The sequence below is a fragment of the Hypanus sabinus genome (genome assembly GCF_030144855.1).
Source record: "Hypanus sabinus isolate sHypSab1 chromosome Y unlocalized genomic scaffold, sHypSab1.hap1 SUPER_Y_unloc_13, whole genome shotgun sequence".
Lineage (NCBI taxonomy): Eukaryota > Metazoa > Chordata > Chondrichthyes > Myliobatiformes > Dasyatidae > Hypanus > Hypanus sabinus.
The window spans coordinates 405,458-423,897 of NW_026779014.1; the positions used below are offsets into that span (position 1 = coordinate 405,458).

Here is an 18,440-nt window from a genome sequence, read left to right on the forward strand (position 1 = left end):
TCTACAAGAAGGGTCAGAGCCTTCTCTATTTCCTGAGGAGACTGAGGTCCTTTAACATCTGCCGGACGATGCTGAGGATGTTCTACGAGGCTGTGTTGGCCAGTGCTATCGTGTTTGCTGTTGTGTGCTGGGGCAGCAGGCTGAGGGTAGCAGACACCAACAGAATCAACAAACTCATTCGTAAGGCCAGTGATGTTGTAGGGGTGGAACTGGACTCTCTGACGGTGGTGTCAGAAAAGAGGATGCTGTCCAAGTTGCATGTCATCTTGGACAATGTCTCCCATCCACTCCATAATGTACTGGTTAGGCACAGGAGTACATTCAGCCAGAGACTCATTCCACCGAGATGTAACACTGAGTCATTCCTACCTGTGGCCATGAATTTCTAAGCTCCATCCACCAGAGAAAAGTGGGATCTCCCAGTGGCCACTCATTTTAATTCCATTTCCCATTCCCATTCCAATTTGTCCATCCATGGCCCCCTCCACTGTCATGATGAAGCCACACTTAGGTTAAAGGAACAACACTTTATATTCTGTTTGGGTAGTCTCCAACCTGATGGCAAGAACATTGATTTCTCTAACCATGTAATGTCATCAATCCCTCCCCCTTCACCATTTCCCATCCAATTGTCTCTCTCTCATTTTATCTCCTTGCCCACCCATCGCCTCCCTCTGTTGCTCCTTCCCCCACACCCTTCCCTTTCTTCTTTTTTCCGTGGCTTTCTGTCTCTTTCACCAATCAACTTCCTAGCTCTTCTTCAGGTTTCACCTATTGCCTGGTGCTTCTCTCTCCTCCCCCCCACATTTTAAATCTCCTCAGCTTTTTTTCTCCAGTCCTGCTGAAAGGGTTTCAGCCCAAAATGTCAGCTAATACTTTTTACCATAGATGCTGCCTGACCTGCTGAATTCCTCCATTATTTTGTGTGTGTTGCTTTGGATTTCCAGCATCTGCAGATTTTCTCTTGTCTGTAAACCACTTTGTAAACAGAAGACTTTGAGAGGCATTTTAATGATACTAAACTGAAGCTTGCAGATGTCTAAATAAGAACTTGCAGATGTCTAAATAAGAACTGGATAAAAGGTAACCCTTGTGGGTATGATATTTGTATAAATGACATACAACAACCAACAAACCACATTGAGTAAAAACAAGAGGACCAGCATTTTGGGGCCACCATTTGCATGCCTCATCCACTACAATAAAGTCAACAGAAAGTAAATTAAGAAAGGTATTGAAAAATGTCACTACCGTACACCATGAACCACTCTCTTGGCCTTTTGAACTAAGAAAGCATATTGTTTATGTAGCTCAGAATTGTGAAACTGATGAAAGCAGTGGTCTGGTTGCAAAAACTTTTATAGACAGCATAGAAACATAGAACCATAGAAAACCTACAGTACAATACAGGCCCTTTGGCCCACAATGCTGTGTCAAAGATGTATTTACTTACCTTTTGCTTGTTTTTTCTTTCCACTCTTTTCTATAAGTGTATACCTCAGATAAATATTTTGAGGAGATTTGTGATATATATGATTATATATATATATATATATATATATATATGATATATATGATGTCTGAAATACATCTTATGGAAATGTTTGTTTGATGAACTTTAATTTAAAAAAGATTAGAAAAATGAAATTACCTAGGGTTATTAATGACCTATTTTTCTGAGCTCCATGTACCTATCTGGATTAAAAGACCCTATTGTATCCACCTCCACCACCATCACCAGCCCCCCATTCCACGCACTCATCACTTTCTGCGTAAAAAACTTATCCCTCTGTACCTACTTGTACAACCAACATGAAGGAGGCCCCAGAATCTGAGACTGTTTTCACAGCCACAAGCTCCTCCTACCAAGCAGTGACCTCCCTTGTCAAGAAGGATCTTATATCACGACTAAGAAATCTGCCACAGTGGTTAACTCTATAGGCCTGAACATTTTAAAATTTACTATGCTGTGGATGTCTGTTTATAAGTTTATAGCTAAACAATGAGAAATATTGTATATTCAATATTTCATTAATATTATATGTGTGTGTATGTATGTGTGTGTGTGTGAATATATAAATACACACACACACACATATATATACTTGTACATATGTAAATATACCATTTCCCTATATATAGGTCAACTATTCATCTTTGCTTATTTAAATTATCCTATATTGTTTATATGTGTAAATACATGAATTGCATGTATTATAATGCTAGCATATGACATGTACTTGCCTCAAAGTAAACACAAAATTGGACCTGCTTTCCTGTGATTTCTTTTGAATTTGTTTAACGTTTTGATGTTTTATTGATCCCTTTTCTAACATATCTAAAACAATGGAACTCCAGAACTTTGAGCTGCCAGTTCTGTTTTCCTGTTTCATTAATGGTTACAATATCTGAATTCTACATGCTGATCCATACCCTGAACATCTGGTTGAGCTGGAATACTTCTTACATTGAAATAGATGCAATGTAGAATGCTAATCTCACTAGTCTCTACCTTTTGATTCTTGTCTTTGTGGTTGTCTTAGCATTTACTTTCTCCACAACTATTTCACTAGCTGCACTAGGATTCTAGTTTTCATGTCCTGAATCCCCTAGAGCTGGAACTACCAAACCTTCTTACCAGGATATTGCTCACCCTCTAGATCAGGTTCAAATTGTTTGTCAATCTTGATGCACCATCAATAACTCACACTGAGACGTAAAGGCGAGATATCGGCTTTTATTGACTGGAAGAAGGAACCAGAAGTGAGTGTCCATCATACTATGTCCTGGAGACTGAGGCCGAGCGTCAGGCCTCAGATCGCCTTTATACTGGGGTCTGTGGGAGGAGCCACAGGAGCAGTCAGCAGGGGGCGTGTCCAGACAGGCACATAGTTCACCACAAATCCCGAGATCACCATCCTGAACATCTTCTTCCTTAACACAACATATAACTATTTTGTGGAGTCCATCTCCATTCCTGCCTATATCAATGGTACTGATATAGGCAGCATAACCACTAGCTGTAAACTCTCCCCTTTAAGAATGCTATGGACTCAATTAAGGCTATTGGTATGTGGGAGGCAACATATTGTCCAGGAATATTGTTCTTATCCACAGACCATCCTGTTGTACTCTACCCAATGAATCACCCGTCATTTCTCCATGCCTCTTCTTCCCTCTTGCTGAGTCATAGAGCCAGACTCAGTGCCAGAGATCTGACTAATTTGGCTTTTTCTTTGCTGGGCTGCTCCCATGCCCCATAGTTTCAAAAATAATATATTTATTATTGAGGGGAATGGCTATGGATGTATCCATATAACCTTGGTAGATGAGCCGTCCATCAGCCTTGTCTAAGTTCTGCAGTGACATTTTCCCTGACTATTAATTCTATCTCCCCTGATCCCAACTCCCCCCACCCTCCACCACCATACTACGCTTTCCCTATCATGTCTAAAACAATAGAACTCTGGAACACTGAGCTGCCAGACTTGTCCTTCTGCAACCAAGTCTACAATACCATAATCTCAACCCCATTCCCTCTCCTTATAGTCATCTGTACAGAAAGGACAGGTTACACTTGAATCCCGGGGGACCAATATTCTGGCAGGGAGGTTTACTAAGGCTCCTGGGGAGAGTTTAAACTAGAATTGTTGGGGGTGGGAACTGAAGAGACTGGGGAAGGGGAGGTTTACTAAGGCTACTGGGGAGAGTTTAAACTAGAATTGTTGGGGGTGGGAACTGAAGAGACTGGGGAAGGGGAGATTGGCTCACAAATAGAGAAAGCTTGGAGACAGTGTGAAAGGGAGGTCAGGCAGGTGATAGAGAAGGGATGCACTCAGACTGATGGTTTGAGATGTGTCTATTGTAACGCAAGAACCATCATGAACAAAGCGGATGAGCTTGGAGCATGGATCAGTACTTGGAGATATGATGTGGTGGCAATTACAGAGATTATGATGGCTCAGGGGCAGGCATGGTTACTTCGAATGCCAGGCTTTAGATGTTTCAGAAAGGACAGGGAGGGAGGAAAAAAGAGCTGGGGGTGTGATCACTGCTGTGAACACTGCTGATCAGAGGGTCACAGCTGCAGAAAAGGAGGACGCCATGGAGGGATTGTTTACTGAGTCACTGTGGGTGGAAGTTAGAAACAGGAAGGGATCATTAACTCTCCTGGGTGTCTTTTTATAGACCACCCAATAGGAACATGGACATTGAGGAGCAGATAGGGAGGCTGATTCTGGAAAGATGTAATTTTAACAGGGTTATTGTGGTGGGAGATTTTAATTTCCCAAATACCTATTGGTATCTCCCTAGATCAAGGGGTTTAGATGGGGTGGAGTTTGTTAGATGTGTTCAGGAAGGTTCCCTGACACAATATGTAGATAAGCCTACAAGAGGAGAGGCTGTACTTGATTTGGTATTGGGAAATGAACCTGGTCAGGTGTCAGATCTCTCAGTGGGAGAGCATTTTGGAGATAGTGATTATAATTCTGTCTCCTTTACCACAGTATTGGAGAGAGATAGGAACAGACAAGTTAGAAAAGCGTTTAATTGGAGTAAGGGGAATTATGAGGCTATCAGGCAGGAAATTGGAAGCTTAAATTGGGAGCAGATGTTCTCAGTGAAACGTATGGAAGAAATGTGGCAAATGTTCAGGGATATTTGCATGTGGTTCTGCATAGGTACATTCCAATGAGGCAAAGGCTGTTGTAAATCTAGTCAAGAAGAGAAGAAGAAGAGCTTACAAAAGGTTCAAAAAAGTAGGTAATGAAAAGATCTATAAGAATAGCAGGAAGGAGCTTAAGAATGAAATCAGGAGAGCCAGAAGGGGCCATGAGAAGGCCTTGGTGAGCAGGATTAAGGAAAACCCCCAAGTCATTCTACAAGTATGTGAAGAGCAAGAGGTTAAGATGTGAAAGAATAGGACCAATCAAGAGTGACAGTGGAAAAGTGTATGGAACCAGAGGAGATGCCAGAGGTACTTAAAGATACTTAAAGGTACTTTGCTTCAGTATTCACTATGGAAAAGGATCTTGGCAATTGTAGGGATGACTTGCAGTGGACTGAAAAGCTTGAGCATGTAGATATTAAGAAAGAGGATGTGGTGGAGCTTTTGGAAAGCATCAAGTTGGATAAGTCTCCGGGACCGGATGAGATGTACCCCAGGCTACTGTGGGAAGTGAGGGAGGAGATTACTGAGCCTCTGGCGATGATCTTTGCATCATCAATGCGGACGGGAGAGGTTCCGGAGGATTGGAAGGTTGCGGATGTTCTTTCCTTATTCAAGAAAGGGAGTAGAGATAGCCCAGGAAATTATAGACCAGTGAGCCTTACTTCAGTGGTTGGTAAGTTGATGAGAAGATTCTGAGAAGCAGGATTTATGAACAGTTGGAGAGGCATAATATGATTAAGAATAGTCATCATGGCTTTGTGAAAGGCAGGTTATGTCTTACGAGCCTAATTGAATTTTTTGAGGATGTGACTAAACACATTGATGAAGGAAGAGCAGTAGATGTAGTGTACATGGATTTCAGCAAGGCTCGATAAGGTACCTCATGCAAGGGTTATTGAGAAAATAAGGAGGCATGGGATCCAAGGGGACTGGCTTGCCCACAGAAGGCAAAGAGTGGTTGTAAACACTTCATATTCTGCATGGAGGTCAGTGACCAGTGGTGTGCCTCTGGGACCCTTACTCTTCGTGATTTTTATAAATAACCTGGATGAAGAAGAGAAGGGATGGGTTAGTAAATTTACTGATGACACAAAGGTTGATGGTGTTGTGGATAGTGTGGAGGACTGTCAAAGGTTACAGAAGGGCATTGATAGGATGAAAAACTGGGCTGAGAAGTGGCAGATGGAGTTCACACAGATAATTGTGAGGTGATTCATTTTAGTAGGTCAAATATGATGACAGAATACAGTACTAATGGTAAGACTCTTGGCAGTGTGGACGATCAGAGGGATCTTGGGGTCCAAGTCCATAGGACACTCAAAGCAGCTGCGCAGGTTGACTGCGTGGTTAAGAAAGCCTATGGTCTTCATCAATCGTGGGATTGAGTTTAAGATCTGGGAGATAATATTACAGTTTTATGGGAACTTGGTCAGACCCTACTTGGAGTACTGTGCTCAGTTCTGGTTGCCTCACTACAGAAAGGATGTGGAGATCATAGAAAAGGTGCAGAGGAGATTTACAAGGATGTTGCCTGGATTGGGGAGCATGCCTTATGAGAACAGGTTGAATGAACTCGGCCTTTTTCCTTGGAGCGACGGTGGATGAGAGGTTACATGATAGAGGTGTATAAGAAGATGAGAGGCATTGGTCGTGTGCAGTAGCCCCTTGCTCTACTCTATACTTATGACTATGTACAGCTCCAGTGGCATATTCAAATTTGCTAAGGAAACCACCGTTGTCGACTAAATTGAAAGTGGTGACAGATTAGCTTACAGGGAAGGAGACTGAAAATTTGGCAGGGTGGTATAATAAAAACCTCTCACTCAATGTCAATAAGATCAAAGAACTGATAGTAGTCCTCAGAAGAGGAAGAAGAAAAGCCATTCCTCATTGATGATCAGAGATGGAGAGGGTTAGCATCTTTATATTCCTGGGTGGTACTATCTCACAGGACCTGTCCTGGACCCATCGTATAAATATTATTGCAAAGAAAGAGCAGGAAGATCTCTACTTCCTCAGGAGTCTGCAAAGGTTCAGCATGTTATTGAAAATCTTGGCAAACTTCTACAAATGTGTGATGGAACGTATGTTGACTGGCTGCATTACAGCCTAATGGTGGAACACCAATATTTTTGAGTGGAAGATCCTGCAGCAGGTATTAGAGTAAGCCCAGTACATCACTAACACCTCCAACCATTGAGCCACTCTAAATGAAGGGTCAGAGGTGGAGAGTGTGAGCAACTTTAAATTCTTAGTGTTACTATTTCAGAGGATATGACCTGCCCTGAACATATCATATAAATGCAATTGCAAAGAAAGCATGGAAACATCTCTACTTCCTTAGGAGTCTGCAGAGATTCACCATGACATCTAAAATTTGAGAAACTTCTATAGTTGTGTACTGAGATGTCTATAGAGTATACTGACCGGCTGCATCATGGCCTGAATGGAAATCCTACGAAAAGTGGTGAATTTACATCCTGTGTAAAGAACCCCCACCTCAACTATTGAACACACTTACATGAAACACTGTAATAGGAAAGTAGGATCCATCTTCAGAGATTCCCTTACCCATCCATGCCATCATCTTTTCTAGATTACAGAGTGTACAGGAGTGAGATATTCCAACTAGTGGAATGGTGCTGCAGCAACAAGCTGGCACTCAACGTCAGTAAGATGAAAGAGCTGATTGTGGGCTTCAGGAAGGGTAAGACGAAGGAACACAAACCACTCCTCATAGAGGGATCAGAAGTGGAGAGAGTGAACAGCTTCAAGTTCCTGGGTGTCAAGGATCTAACCTGGTCCCAACATGTCGATGCAGATATAAAGAAGGCAAGACAGCAGTTATACTTTATTAGGAGTTTGAAGAGATTTGGCATGTCAACAAATAAACTCAAAAACTTCTGAAATTGTACTGTGGAGAGCATTCTGACAGGCTGCATCACTGTCTGATATGGAGGGGCTACTGTACAGGACTGAAAGAAGCTGCAGAGAGTTGTAAAACCAGTTGGTTCAATCTTGGGTACAAAGTACCCAGGACATCTTTAGGCAGTAGTGTCTCAGGAAAACAGTGTCCATTATTAAGGACCTCCAGCACCCAGGGCATACCCTTTTCTCACTGTTACCATCAGGTAGGAGGTACAGAAGCCTGAAGGCACACGCTCAGCGATTCAGGAACAGCTTCTTTTCTTCTGCCATCTGATTCCTAAATGGACTTTAAAGATTTGGACACTACCTCACTTTTTGTAATTATACAGTATTTCTATTTTTGCACATTTCTTTAATTTATTCAATATATGTAATTGATTCACTTGTTTATTTATTATTATGTTTTATTTTATTTATTGTTATTTTTTCTGTGCTATATGATGTATTGTATTGAACTGCTGCTACTGTTAACAAATTTCATGACACGTCGGTGATAATAAACCTGATTCTGAAGACACAACAGTGGCTATATTTCAATAAGAATTTGGGGAGATCTGTTATTTCACCAAACACCCTTGCAAACTTATACAGGTGTACATGGAGATAAATCTAATGGGATATATTACCAACTGGTAGTGGGATTTGGGGGAGGGGGGTACGGTTGGTGTTGCTACCGCACAGGATCAAATGAAACTGCAGAAAGTTTTGAACACACTGAAAACTCCACCATATTAATTGATGGACATAAAATTTCTTGAAGATCCCCTGCAACCAGACCATCTTCAAAGAGCAATGTCTCAAATAGGCATCCATCACTAAGGACCCCATCACCCTGGACATGCCCTCTTCTCATTGCTACCATCAGGGAAAAGATACAGGAGCCTGAAGTTACACATTCAATGATTCAGCAACAGCATCTTCTCTTTCGTCTGATTTCTGAATTCACATTGAACTCATGAACTTGATCTCATCACTACCTCATTACTTCTTTTTCTTTTCTCCATTACTTATTTAATTTAATGTATATATATATATTTGTTATCATACCAGTGATATTTAACTTGATTCAGTCCAGTTCATTCCTTTCATATTCTAGTTCTTTCAAAATGAATACTAACATTGAATTTGTCTTCCTTACTATTGACTCAGTCACCTTTAGGGAATCCTGCAACAAGACTCCCAAGTCTCTCTGCACTTTTGATTTTTCAATTTTCTCTGTTTAGAAAATAATGTTTTAGTTTCTTCTACTTTGTAATGAATCACCTTTCTGGCACAACCTGCCTAGAAGGGGATGGGATATACTGTATAGATAAATAGATACTGTATGTTCCCACAGGAAATTATGGCTTCATAGTAGAATTACAAGTGCATAGATATAAAATATTAGAAGAGATAGGGAGAATCTACAAACAATGAAGCTGGGGAAGTTGGTGCTAAAGTTGCGTGTTTTTATTTAGCCAGGGTAGAGGACAGAAGGGTCACATACTGATGAGTGTAAGGAGTACAGTGTGTAACTGATGAAATTTCAGCCTCTAGAAATAACTCTATTTTGCCTTTGAGTTATTTTGTAATGTTTGATGTTGCTTTATATCATTTTACGTTGTTTTTTTATCAACTAACCATAGTTTGTGTTGCTGTTCAACTGAATCTGAACAGATTTCACTCACAGTTCACTATTCCAACGTTAAATTTTACTATTATGTAAAAATATACTGCTTGATGTTGTATTTTAACAATATTTGTTATACAATTAAATCAGATATATATTAAACTATTTCAACTACATAATTTTAAGCTTCGGTTTGTACTCAATTTTGACTTTTCGTAGTTTCGTAATCATTGTTTTATATAATTTAAAGCTTTCAACAAATGACCATATTTTGAAGCATGTATGCATTTTTGTTTTGGTATAATTGATATATTCTACATTATTTAATTGTGATATGTGCTGTTTGATGTCATTTTTCCATGTTTAAGTCATGTTCTTTTGTATTAATTGGTGACTGTTTCTCCAGCCTCTTACTCCCGACCATGAGCCCCACCATTTATGGTGTCCGTCAATGGCTATTCGAGCTCCTCCTTAAGATGTAATACCTGGCACGGGGGAGGTGGGGTAGCTGGTCTTCGATTGGCCAATCTGTTGATGGCAAATTTCTACCTAATCCCCCACAAATTACACATCATCGATGCTATCAGTCCGAACATTTAGCTCCCCCTCTCTATTGTTCAATCTGTTCCATCGCTGACAATTTTGTTCTCAATTCATCGTTGGACCGCAGCGAGTCGCTCCTTAGTATCGGATTGGTTAGTTCGCTATGCGTGATCGCATCTACTCCGCCTACAAACCATTCTTCACTACTGATTGGGCTTGGGCAAAGCTCTGGTTGCGATTGGTGGGAATGTCAGTCACTCAAGTTTTCGCCTTACTCTCCGATTTAGCGGCTTTTCGCGTCACATTCTTCGTCCGCATTTCTAAAAATGAGCGGCTGTTCCCGTCATTCTCAATAAGTCTGTCGTCACTTAATATTTCTCGCCCCTTCTCTAAATCCGTTACACCCGTCTGCCAGTCATCAGCTACCATTGTTAGATCATTGGGCGACTGACAGACCAACGACAGAGATTTGTCACTGGCGGCTAGCAAGTTAGGTAGTACGGTAGACTAGTTTGTATCACGCTGTTGGGGGCAGGACGGTTATTGGATGCAGCAATGAGCGGTAAGAAGGGTAGTGAGAAGGCGGGGGAGCGGTTAAAGAAAACCCTCTCACCATATCACAAACTGTTTGAGGGAGGGGATGTGGAGAGGAGAGAAGAGGCGGGGAAAGATTGAAAATTGCTGAATGTGGGCGATATAGGGAAGTATGGGAGTTTGGAGATGGGTTGGGAATAAATTGAAAATGAATGGTAGAGTGTGGGGAGGGATGTGGGAGCTGATGCGGTTTCAAGGAGTGGATATTGGGAGGAGGGGAACGAGAAAAAATAATATGGGGTGAATGTTAGGACGAAGGGAAAGGTGAGTGGGAAAAGGATGTGGATTAGAAGGAACAACAACACACACAAAATGCTGGTTGAACACAGCAGGCCAGGCAGCATCTATAGCAGAACCACTGTCGACTTTTCCGGCCGAGACACTTCGTCAGGACTAACCGAAAGGAAAGGAAGGATTAGGTTAGAAGGATGTTGGCAGGGATTGAGATGAGGTGGCATGAAGGTGGTAAAGTGGAGTAGGATGTGAATGGCTAAGGGGATGAAGAACGAAGGCTTTGAGAAAGGGCATGGACAGGTGGGGAATGAAGGAGTTGGGAGTGGGGGTGTAGGTTTGAAGGAGTTGAGGGTGGTAATGGAGCTGCTGGATCAATCAAGTTGTGACACTTTGATGTACAACAGCAATATAGAAGCAAGTCATAAAACAATGTTACAAAAAGAAATAAACTAAATGAATAATGTAAAAGTGGAGGAGGTGGGAGAAAAGAAGTTGTTCCTAAAATGTAGGATATGGATATTTAGTCTGTTGCTCAAGGTCAATGGCAGCATTGAGAAAAAAAAAGCATAGTCTGGATGGTAAGAGTCTCTGTACTTGTGTTGCCCTCTTGAAACTTCACTTCTCGTACAAGTTCCTCAAGCATGGATGAAACTTTAAGTGTTGAAATTGGTTGAATCCTACCACTCAGTAGCCTTTTTTGATTCTGTGGCACTTCACTCAGAGGGAGATATGGAGTGTGGAACAAGTTCTTGTGGAAAGATGGATGCAGGTTCATTTGCAACAGAGAAGTTTGGATAGGTATATTGATGACAGCAGTATGGAGTGCTATAGTGTGGGTGACAGATGAAACTAAATTAAAGACCAAGGCAGTATGAACTAAGTGGATGACGGTCTGTGTTGTAGCATCTGTGACTGGTAGATGACACCAGAAATAGGGGACAGCATCAAGATTCAGTGAGCTGATTTAAACCAGAGATGAGGAGAAATTGCTTTTGATAGAGAGAAATAACTCTGTATAATTCTATGCAGAAGGAAGATGTAGAAGCTCTACCAAAAATATTTAAAGACTCTGAGCTCAAGAGTCATTTAAATAATGTCGTAGCTCTATAGAACTTTGGTCAGGCCATACTGGAGTATTGTGTTCTAGTTGTCCCATTAAAATAAAGGAATGGGGCAGGGTAAAGAAGTGATTCAGTATCAAGTTTATTGTCATTGATATATGTTGTGAAATTATCTATTTTGTGACAGCAATATAGTGTAAAATATAATTACAGATAATAGTGTAAAAGAGAAACAGCAATATAGTGTTCATCAACTGTAGATAGATCTGAAGACAGAGAGGAATATTGACTGTGGGTTCTCTTGTATCTCTTCCCTAGTAGTTGCACCAGAATGCTGCTACTGAGTTAGAGGACATATGTTGTAAGGAGAGGTTGGTCAAATATAATTTGATTGGACCAGTGTAGGGTGAGTTATTTAAGAGGCTCTTAGATTGGGAAATGGATGTTCAGTGATTCGAGAGATGTAGATGCTGTATAGACAGATGGGAATCATTTGGTTAGGTGTTTAATTGCTAGTTAGTTCAACACAACATTGTGGGCTGAAGAGCCTGTTCCTGTACTCTTTTGTGTTCTATGATCTAATTTATCTCCTGCCATGCAAACTCTGTTTGAGGAAGGTTTAAAGAGAGGGCAAGTCTCAAGGAGATTACCTTATTTTTAAACAGTGAGCTCCAATCCCAGCCCCTGTTTTGAAGTTACCTCTTATGAGGAAAGTCCTGTCCACTACACCCACTATATCCTAGTCAATTTCGAAGACAGGAGGAAAATGGGGGTGAGGTGTTGTCTGATATGCCCTGTACAATAGCACTCCCAGGGTAGGTACGAGTCATAGAACACAGGAACAGACCCCACGGTGAACAATATTTGTTCTGAATACCACACCATTTACCAATTCCATGTACCTTTTAAATGTTGTTAAAGTACCTGCCTTAACCATATACCTTGGTTGTTTGTTCCGCAGTATGGTAGTGGTTAGTGTGATGCTATTACAATCAGGGTGTCAGAGTTTGGAGTTCAATTCCAACATGATCTTTAAGGAATCTGTATATCCTCCCCGTAGAATAGGGTTTTCTGTGGTTGCCTTTGATAGTCCAGTTAGTAGATTAATTGATGATTGTAAACAGTCTTATATTTAGGCTGGGGTTAAATCAGAGATTTCTGGGCAATGCAGCTTGAAGAGCCAGAAGGTTCTATACCATGCTGTGGTAAAATAAATAAATAAACCTTTCAAATGAAAATCATACCTCTCAGGCCCTGATTAAACCTCTCCCCTCTCATCTTACAATTGTGTCATCCAGTTCTCAATTTTCCCAAAATATAGTGTAGCTTCACCCAATTTCCCATTGAAGCATGTCCCACCTGCCTCTCTTTGGTCTGTTCATCTCTTTTCTATGCATTTACATTAACATCTGCTAGTACCCTTTAAATGTCCTACCCACAATGAGTTATAGAATAACAAAGGTTGAATTTAGCACAGCATGAAAACAATTCTAACCAACCCTCTAAGTCTTTCCAAATGTCTGTTAACTTGGTCGGTGGGGGTGGGGGGGGGTTGGTGTGATGGGATAGTCCGGGAGAAAAGAGGAGTTCTGCTCAGAGTAGGCCTGGCCAAGAAAGTGTGGCAGAAGTTTACATTGAGGATTGTTCTTCAGAACTAATGCAGGTCTTGAAGGAACCTTGCTTAATATCCTCACTCCTCTCTGTAACCTCCAGAGAAAGATCACAGCAGGAAGATAAACACTTCAGCAGAGGAAGCAGCAAACGCTTACATGCAACAAGCTAATTCCAACCAGGTAAGTGGAGAGGGTGATGGGGTGGGGGAGAGGCACAGATGGAGCAGGATGGTTAAAGAAGTGGGGTACTGTCCTTGTACAATCTGTCCTTGTACTGTGGGAAAAGATGAAGAAGTCCCTTCCCTTTGTAGATATTTTGGTCTGTAATCTTCCCCATCTTTGTGGCTGCCCTCCCTTATGCCCACCCTATGTTTGACTCCTTCCCCCATCCACCCAACCCCGACCCTTTCCTCTGCTAAATCATCACCGCCTCTGTGACCCTCCTCCCTCCTGACACTTTATTGTCTCTGTGACTCCTTCCCTCATGGTAACCCCAGTTTATCTCACTGGCTTACTCTCTTTTTACAGGAGTCCCAGCTTTCACCCCTGGCCCTGCTGGCTGCCACTTGCAGCTACTTGGAGACCCCCTTGGAGGAAGAAGGGAGTGTTGGTGGCATTGAGCCTGTTGTAGACACACCGGTGGAGCCTGAAGCCTCCAACTCTGCTAACCAGCTTAATCTCAGTACCACACAGATCATTCAGACTGCCAACAACTGGCAAATGATCCTCCCCACTGTTGTCCCATTCCTTGGACAATCACCAAAGGAAGAGGAGGAGGGAGGAGAGGAGAAAAAGAAGGGGCTTAAGGGAGAGGAGACTGATATCACTGGCAGACAATCCAAGGGCAAGAAAGGCCTGTACCTCCTGCCTCGTCAGCTCCTGGGACCACCCCAGTCCCTTCACCCGTCCTCTTCCCAACTTCATTACCAGTTTGTGACACCACACTCCCCCTCCACCTCCTCCTTACCTCCTCTTCCCTCATCACTCTACACTTCCCCTCAACCCCCTGTCTCCCAGCCACCCACCTCAGCTGGGCTTTTGGGTCCTCTGTCTGCCCACCAAATTCTCCCATATCCTATGGGACGTGCTGCAGGAGTTGAAAAGGGAATGGAAGCAGGAGGAGGTCCCTTTGTGGCCAATTTCCCTCTCAATCTTAATGGCAACATAGCCTTGATTTCAGTGGGGAGCTTGACTACCCCTCAGACACTGTCTCAGATATCTGCTGCCTCGTTCAATTTAGACGGAGGTGGGGGAGTGAGAATTGGAGGAGTTATCTCCCCAACAAAAGGTGTGCAGCACCAGCAGCCTTCAGCCCTTCCACAGATCCTATTGCAGCCTCAGATTGTACAAGGACAGCCCTTCCCCAATCATTCCCTTCTCCAAGTGCCCTCCCAGGACTTCCAGACTGTGTCCAGTTCAGCTGGACCCCTCATCCTCCAGACCCCTCCACTCTCCCTTCCCGGGCAGTTGGGCTGCTGGCAGGCCATTCAGCTAAAAGCATCTCAACAGCAGCACCAGGAAGTGCAAGCCGTGGAGGGCCAGGCCATCACATTCCAGGATCTTCCCTTGGCCCAGGAGCTGGGACTGGCAGGGGCTTTCATTGCTGCCACAGTCTCCCCCTCCTCCTCCTCTCCCTCTTCTTCCTCTGCTGAGTCAACAATATCTGGGACACTGACAGTTAATGCCACCCAGATCTCCAGCCTGCCAGGCCTCCAGACCATTAACCTCAGTACACTAAGAGGTTCTGAAATTCAGGTGCGTCAGCTCCAGGGCATCCCAGTCACCACTGCCAAAACAGCAGGTAGGGAGTGCAATTTTTTAAATTCCAGGTTCATGTAAGTTTAGTGAGGTGGGGGGGAGATGAAGGGATGGATCTCACATCAAGGTGCTGGTTTTATTGCAGAAATAGATGTGAGTTTATTGTCATGTGCACTAGTATATGTGTGCACACTCAGTCAATGAGAGACATGATGTGCTTCCTTTCTTGCTTGTCCATCACTCTCTCCTGCATTTTTCTCTTGCTCTTTCATTCCTTTTTCTTTCTTCCTCTCCATTTTCTCTGTTTTTCCTCTTTCTTGAACTCTCAATTTTCTCACTATTTTGCTCATTTTCTCGTGCTCTCTCTCACATTCATTCCTTTTTCTCTCATTCTCATACATTCTGTCTTCCTCTATTCTTCTCATTCTTGTGCTCTTCTTACTCCTATTTTTACCTCACTGTCATATACCCATCACTTTCTTGTGCTCTCAACTGCCCTTTTTCTCTCACCCTCTTTCTCACTCATGCCCTGTCTCCATCACCCTCCCTCCACATCTATTATCTCAAATGTAATCTGACCAGCAACTTATAAAGCCTCAGTAAAACCACCTTCCTACTGTTCTGGTTTTCAGGAAGTAATAAGTAATATTTTTATTTGTCTTCCTTCCTAACCAGAGTTAAGGGTTTATTTTCAAAGTTGAGTTGGTTACATGTGCACCTACAAGACTACATAGCTGCAATGAAAACCATTTTCAGCTGAAGCACAGATCCATAAAGTTTAGTACATGTTTACAAGATATGAGATAATTGGAACAGAAGATTGTCCAATATACAAAGAGTTTCTTGTGTTGCTATAATGATATAGTGTATTGCTGTCATAATGCAATAATTTCAAGAAACTTTTCAATAGAGAACATAGACATTTGGGTTCAAGGATCTAAATTGTCGAAGAGAAATAGCTGTTCTGTAGCAGCAAGGAGATGTCATGGACTGGATAGTAGTGATGTTAGATTGTAGATGTTGCCTTCCTGAGGCATCGCCTCCTGTAGATACCAACAATGGTGGGAAGGGATATGTCTGTGGCAGAATGGCCATTCTCTCTGCAGTTTCTAGCAAGCTTATGCTTTTGAATTACATTACAGATGTAATTACATGATGCAACTGATCAGGAGACTTCCAACAGTATATTTGACAAGTTTGTTAGTGTGTTTCTTTCTTTTTTTGTATTTGTATTAATTTTCACATAGAAGAATACAGAGTACATGAAGTTAAAAATTATGAATCAAAAAAAGAATAGTACCAAATACATTATATTTAAATCACACTTGCAATCATAGTACCCTATATTCATAATCAAACATGTACATTAATTAACTTGTACCTTGAATTGTAATAATTTTATTATAAAAAAGAATCTAAACTCACTACCAAGATCGAAGCTGTTTGGTAAAGAAAGAAAGATGGAGAAAAATCCTTATCCCATAGTGATTTATGTTATTAGCCAACATCTGTACTTTAACAGCAAATCAAAGGTTTGAAAGTAGTTCAAAAATGTTTGAAAGTCTTGGTTGGAATCAGAAAGTGAAAAATGGATCTTCTTTAAATTTAAGTATGACATAACATCACATAACCATTGAGTGTGAGTAGGTGGAGCAACACGAACCTCCTAGCTATAAGAGAAATAAAAGCCAATATATGTGAATCAGATGTCTCCAGAGTTATGCCTTTTTCTCCAACAATACCAACAAAGCAATCAAAGGGTTAGGCTTAAAATTTACTTAAATAAGTACTGAAAAAGTTTGGAATACTACCTTCCGGTATTTTTCAAGACTCAGACATGTCCAAAACATACGGATTATTGAAGTCTCTTCATTGTTACATCTATCACAATAGGGAGATATATCCGGGTAAAAACTAGATAGTTTGTCTTTGGACACGTGGGCCCTTACATTGTAGGAGGGAGTGGCAGGCACATAGTGATGAAGTGTTAACCAATTTAAAATTTTCATTCCAAGTCTCCTCAGATATTTTAATTTGTAAATCTTGTTCCCAGGCATTTTTAATTTTGTCTAAAGGAGCCTCTCTTATTCCCAACAATATACCGTAAATATTGGATGTAGTGTTCTCGCACAGGTGTAAAAACTCTGAACAAAACACAAAGTATAAACCAGAGTTAATGAGACATGATCCCAGTAAGATTAACAGTTTACTCTTCACTCTTCCACATTAACGTATGGTGAAAACTGGTGATAAAACAATACAGAATATATACAGTATTTGTTTCCTTCTTGGCATCACATTTACATCATAAATACTTGCAAAAATAAAACTACAACAAACTATATTACAGTCATACAGTCAGAATCTACTTACGCCATCAACTGCTTTAAATACACTTCAACAAAAACTATCTGCAACTCTTTAAATAACAAAGAACATAAACTTTATCAACCGTCATTACTTTTAACTGAATCAGCGTTAACATTTTTACTTCAACATATCAATTATCTTATGAACTTACAGCGTTGCTTCTATGATGTTTCTAGTGCGTAGAAAGAAAACTTCCAAACGAATTTACTTCCAACAGCCTTAACTTTAACTAGAAAATGATTACAAACAAATTACTAAAGTGAAAATATAATAAACTAAATGAATGCCTTAAGGGCAACACTCCTTTGTAAGGTCACTAGGAACATAATACAAACTTTAGTCTCTAGATCAGTCCTTAGGGAGAAGTAGAATGACTTCTGCAACTGGCCTTTGGTAAATTTTCACATCACCTTGGTCAGAAGTTTTCAACTCAACCTTCCTGACATGTCCATCCCTACCAGGGAATTGTGGCAGTGATTCTGGCCATTGGCCAGCAGTTGAGCAGTTGCGGGTGATCTGCTTGTCCTTGAGCAGGACTAAATCTCCAACTTGAAGATTCCTGCAAGATTCTGTCCACTTTTGTCTATGTTGTAACAAAGGTAGATATTCATGTCTCCAACGAGACCAGAACCGATTTGCAAGAGCCTGATCCTGTCTCCATTGCATTGTGTACAAATCCTTATCGGAGAAGTCCCCAGGTGGAGGAGGAGCTCCTGCCTTCTGCATAAGGAGCACTGATGGCGAGACTATGAAGGGGCTTTCCGGGTCAGAAGACACAGGTAGGAGTGGTCGTGCATTTATAATGGCTGTGACCTCTGCCATTAGTGTGCACAGTACTTCGTGAGTCAGTCGGGTGTGTTGCTGCAGAAACATTGAATCAAGGATCCTTCTGGCGATACCAATCATCTGCTCCCATGAGCCTCCCATGTGAGAGGTGTGTGGTGTGTTAAACTCCCAGTTGCATCCCTGCTGACTGAGGTACTTTTGCACCGTCTTGTCCATCCCGAGCTCCTTGGACGCTCCAACAAAGTTCATGCCGCAATCAGACCTTAACTGTT

General features: G+C 41.6%; 1 protein-coding gene across 1 annotated transcript in view; it reads right to left on the reverse strand.

The window, feature by feature from the left end:
- LOC132386017 (U3 small nucleolar RNA-associated protein 18 homolog) overlaps window positions 1-10,181 on the reverse strand; it is a 43,473-nt gene extending 33,292 nt beyond the window's left edge. The window contains exons 1-2 of the mRNA XM_059958285.1: window positions 10,028-10,181; window positions 7,194-7,264 (exon numbers count right to left, since the gene is read on the reverse strand). Of these exons, the coding sequence (XP_059814268.1) occupies window positions 7,194-7,264; window positions 10,028-10,181 (225 nt within the window). The remainder of the gene's footprint in view (window positions 1-7,193; window positions 7,265-10,027) is intronic.
- Window positions 10,182-18,440: the final 8,259 nt, after the last annotated feature.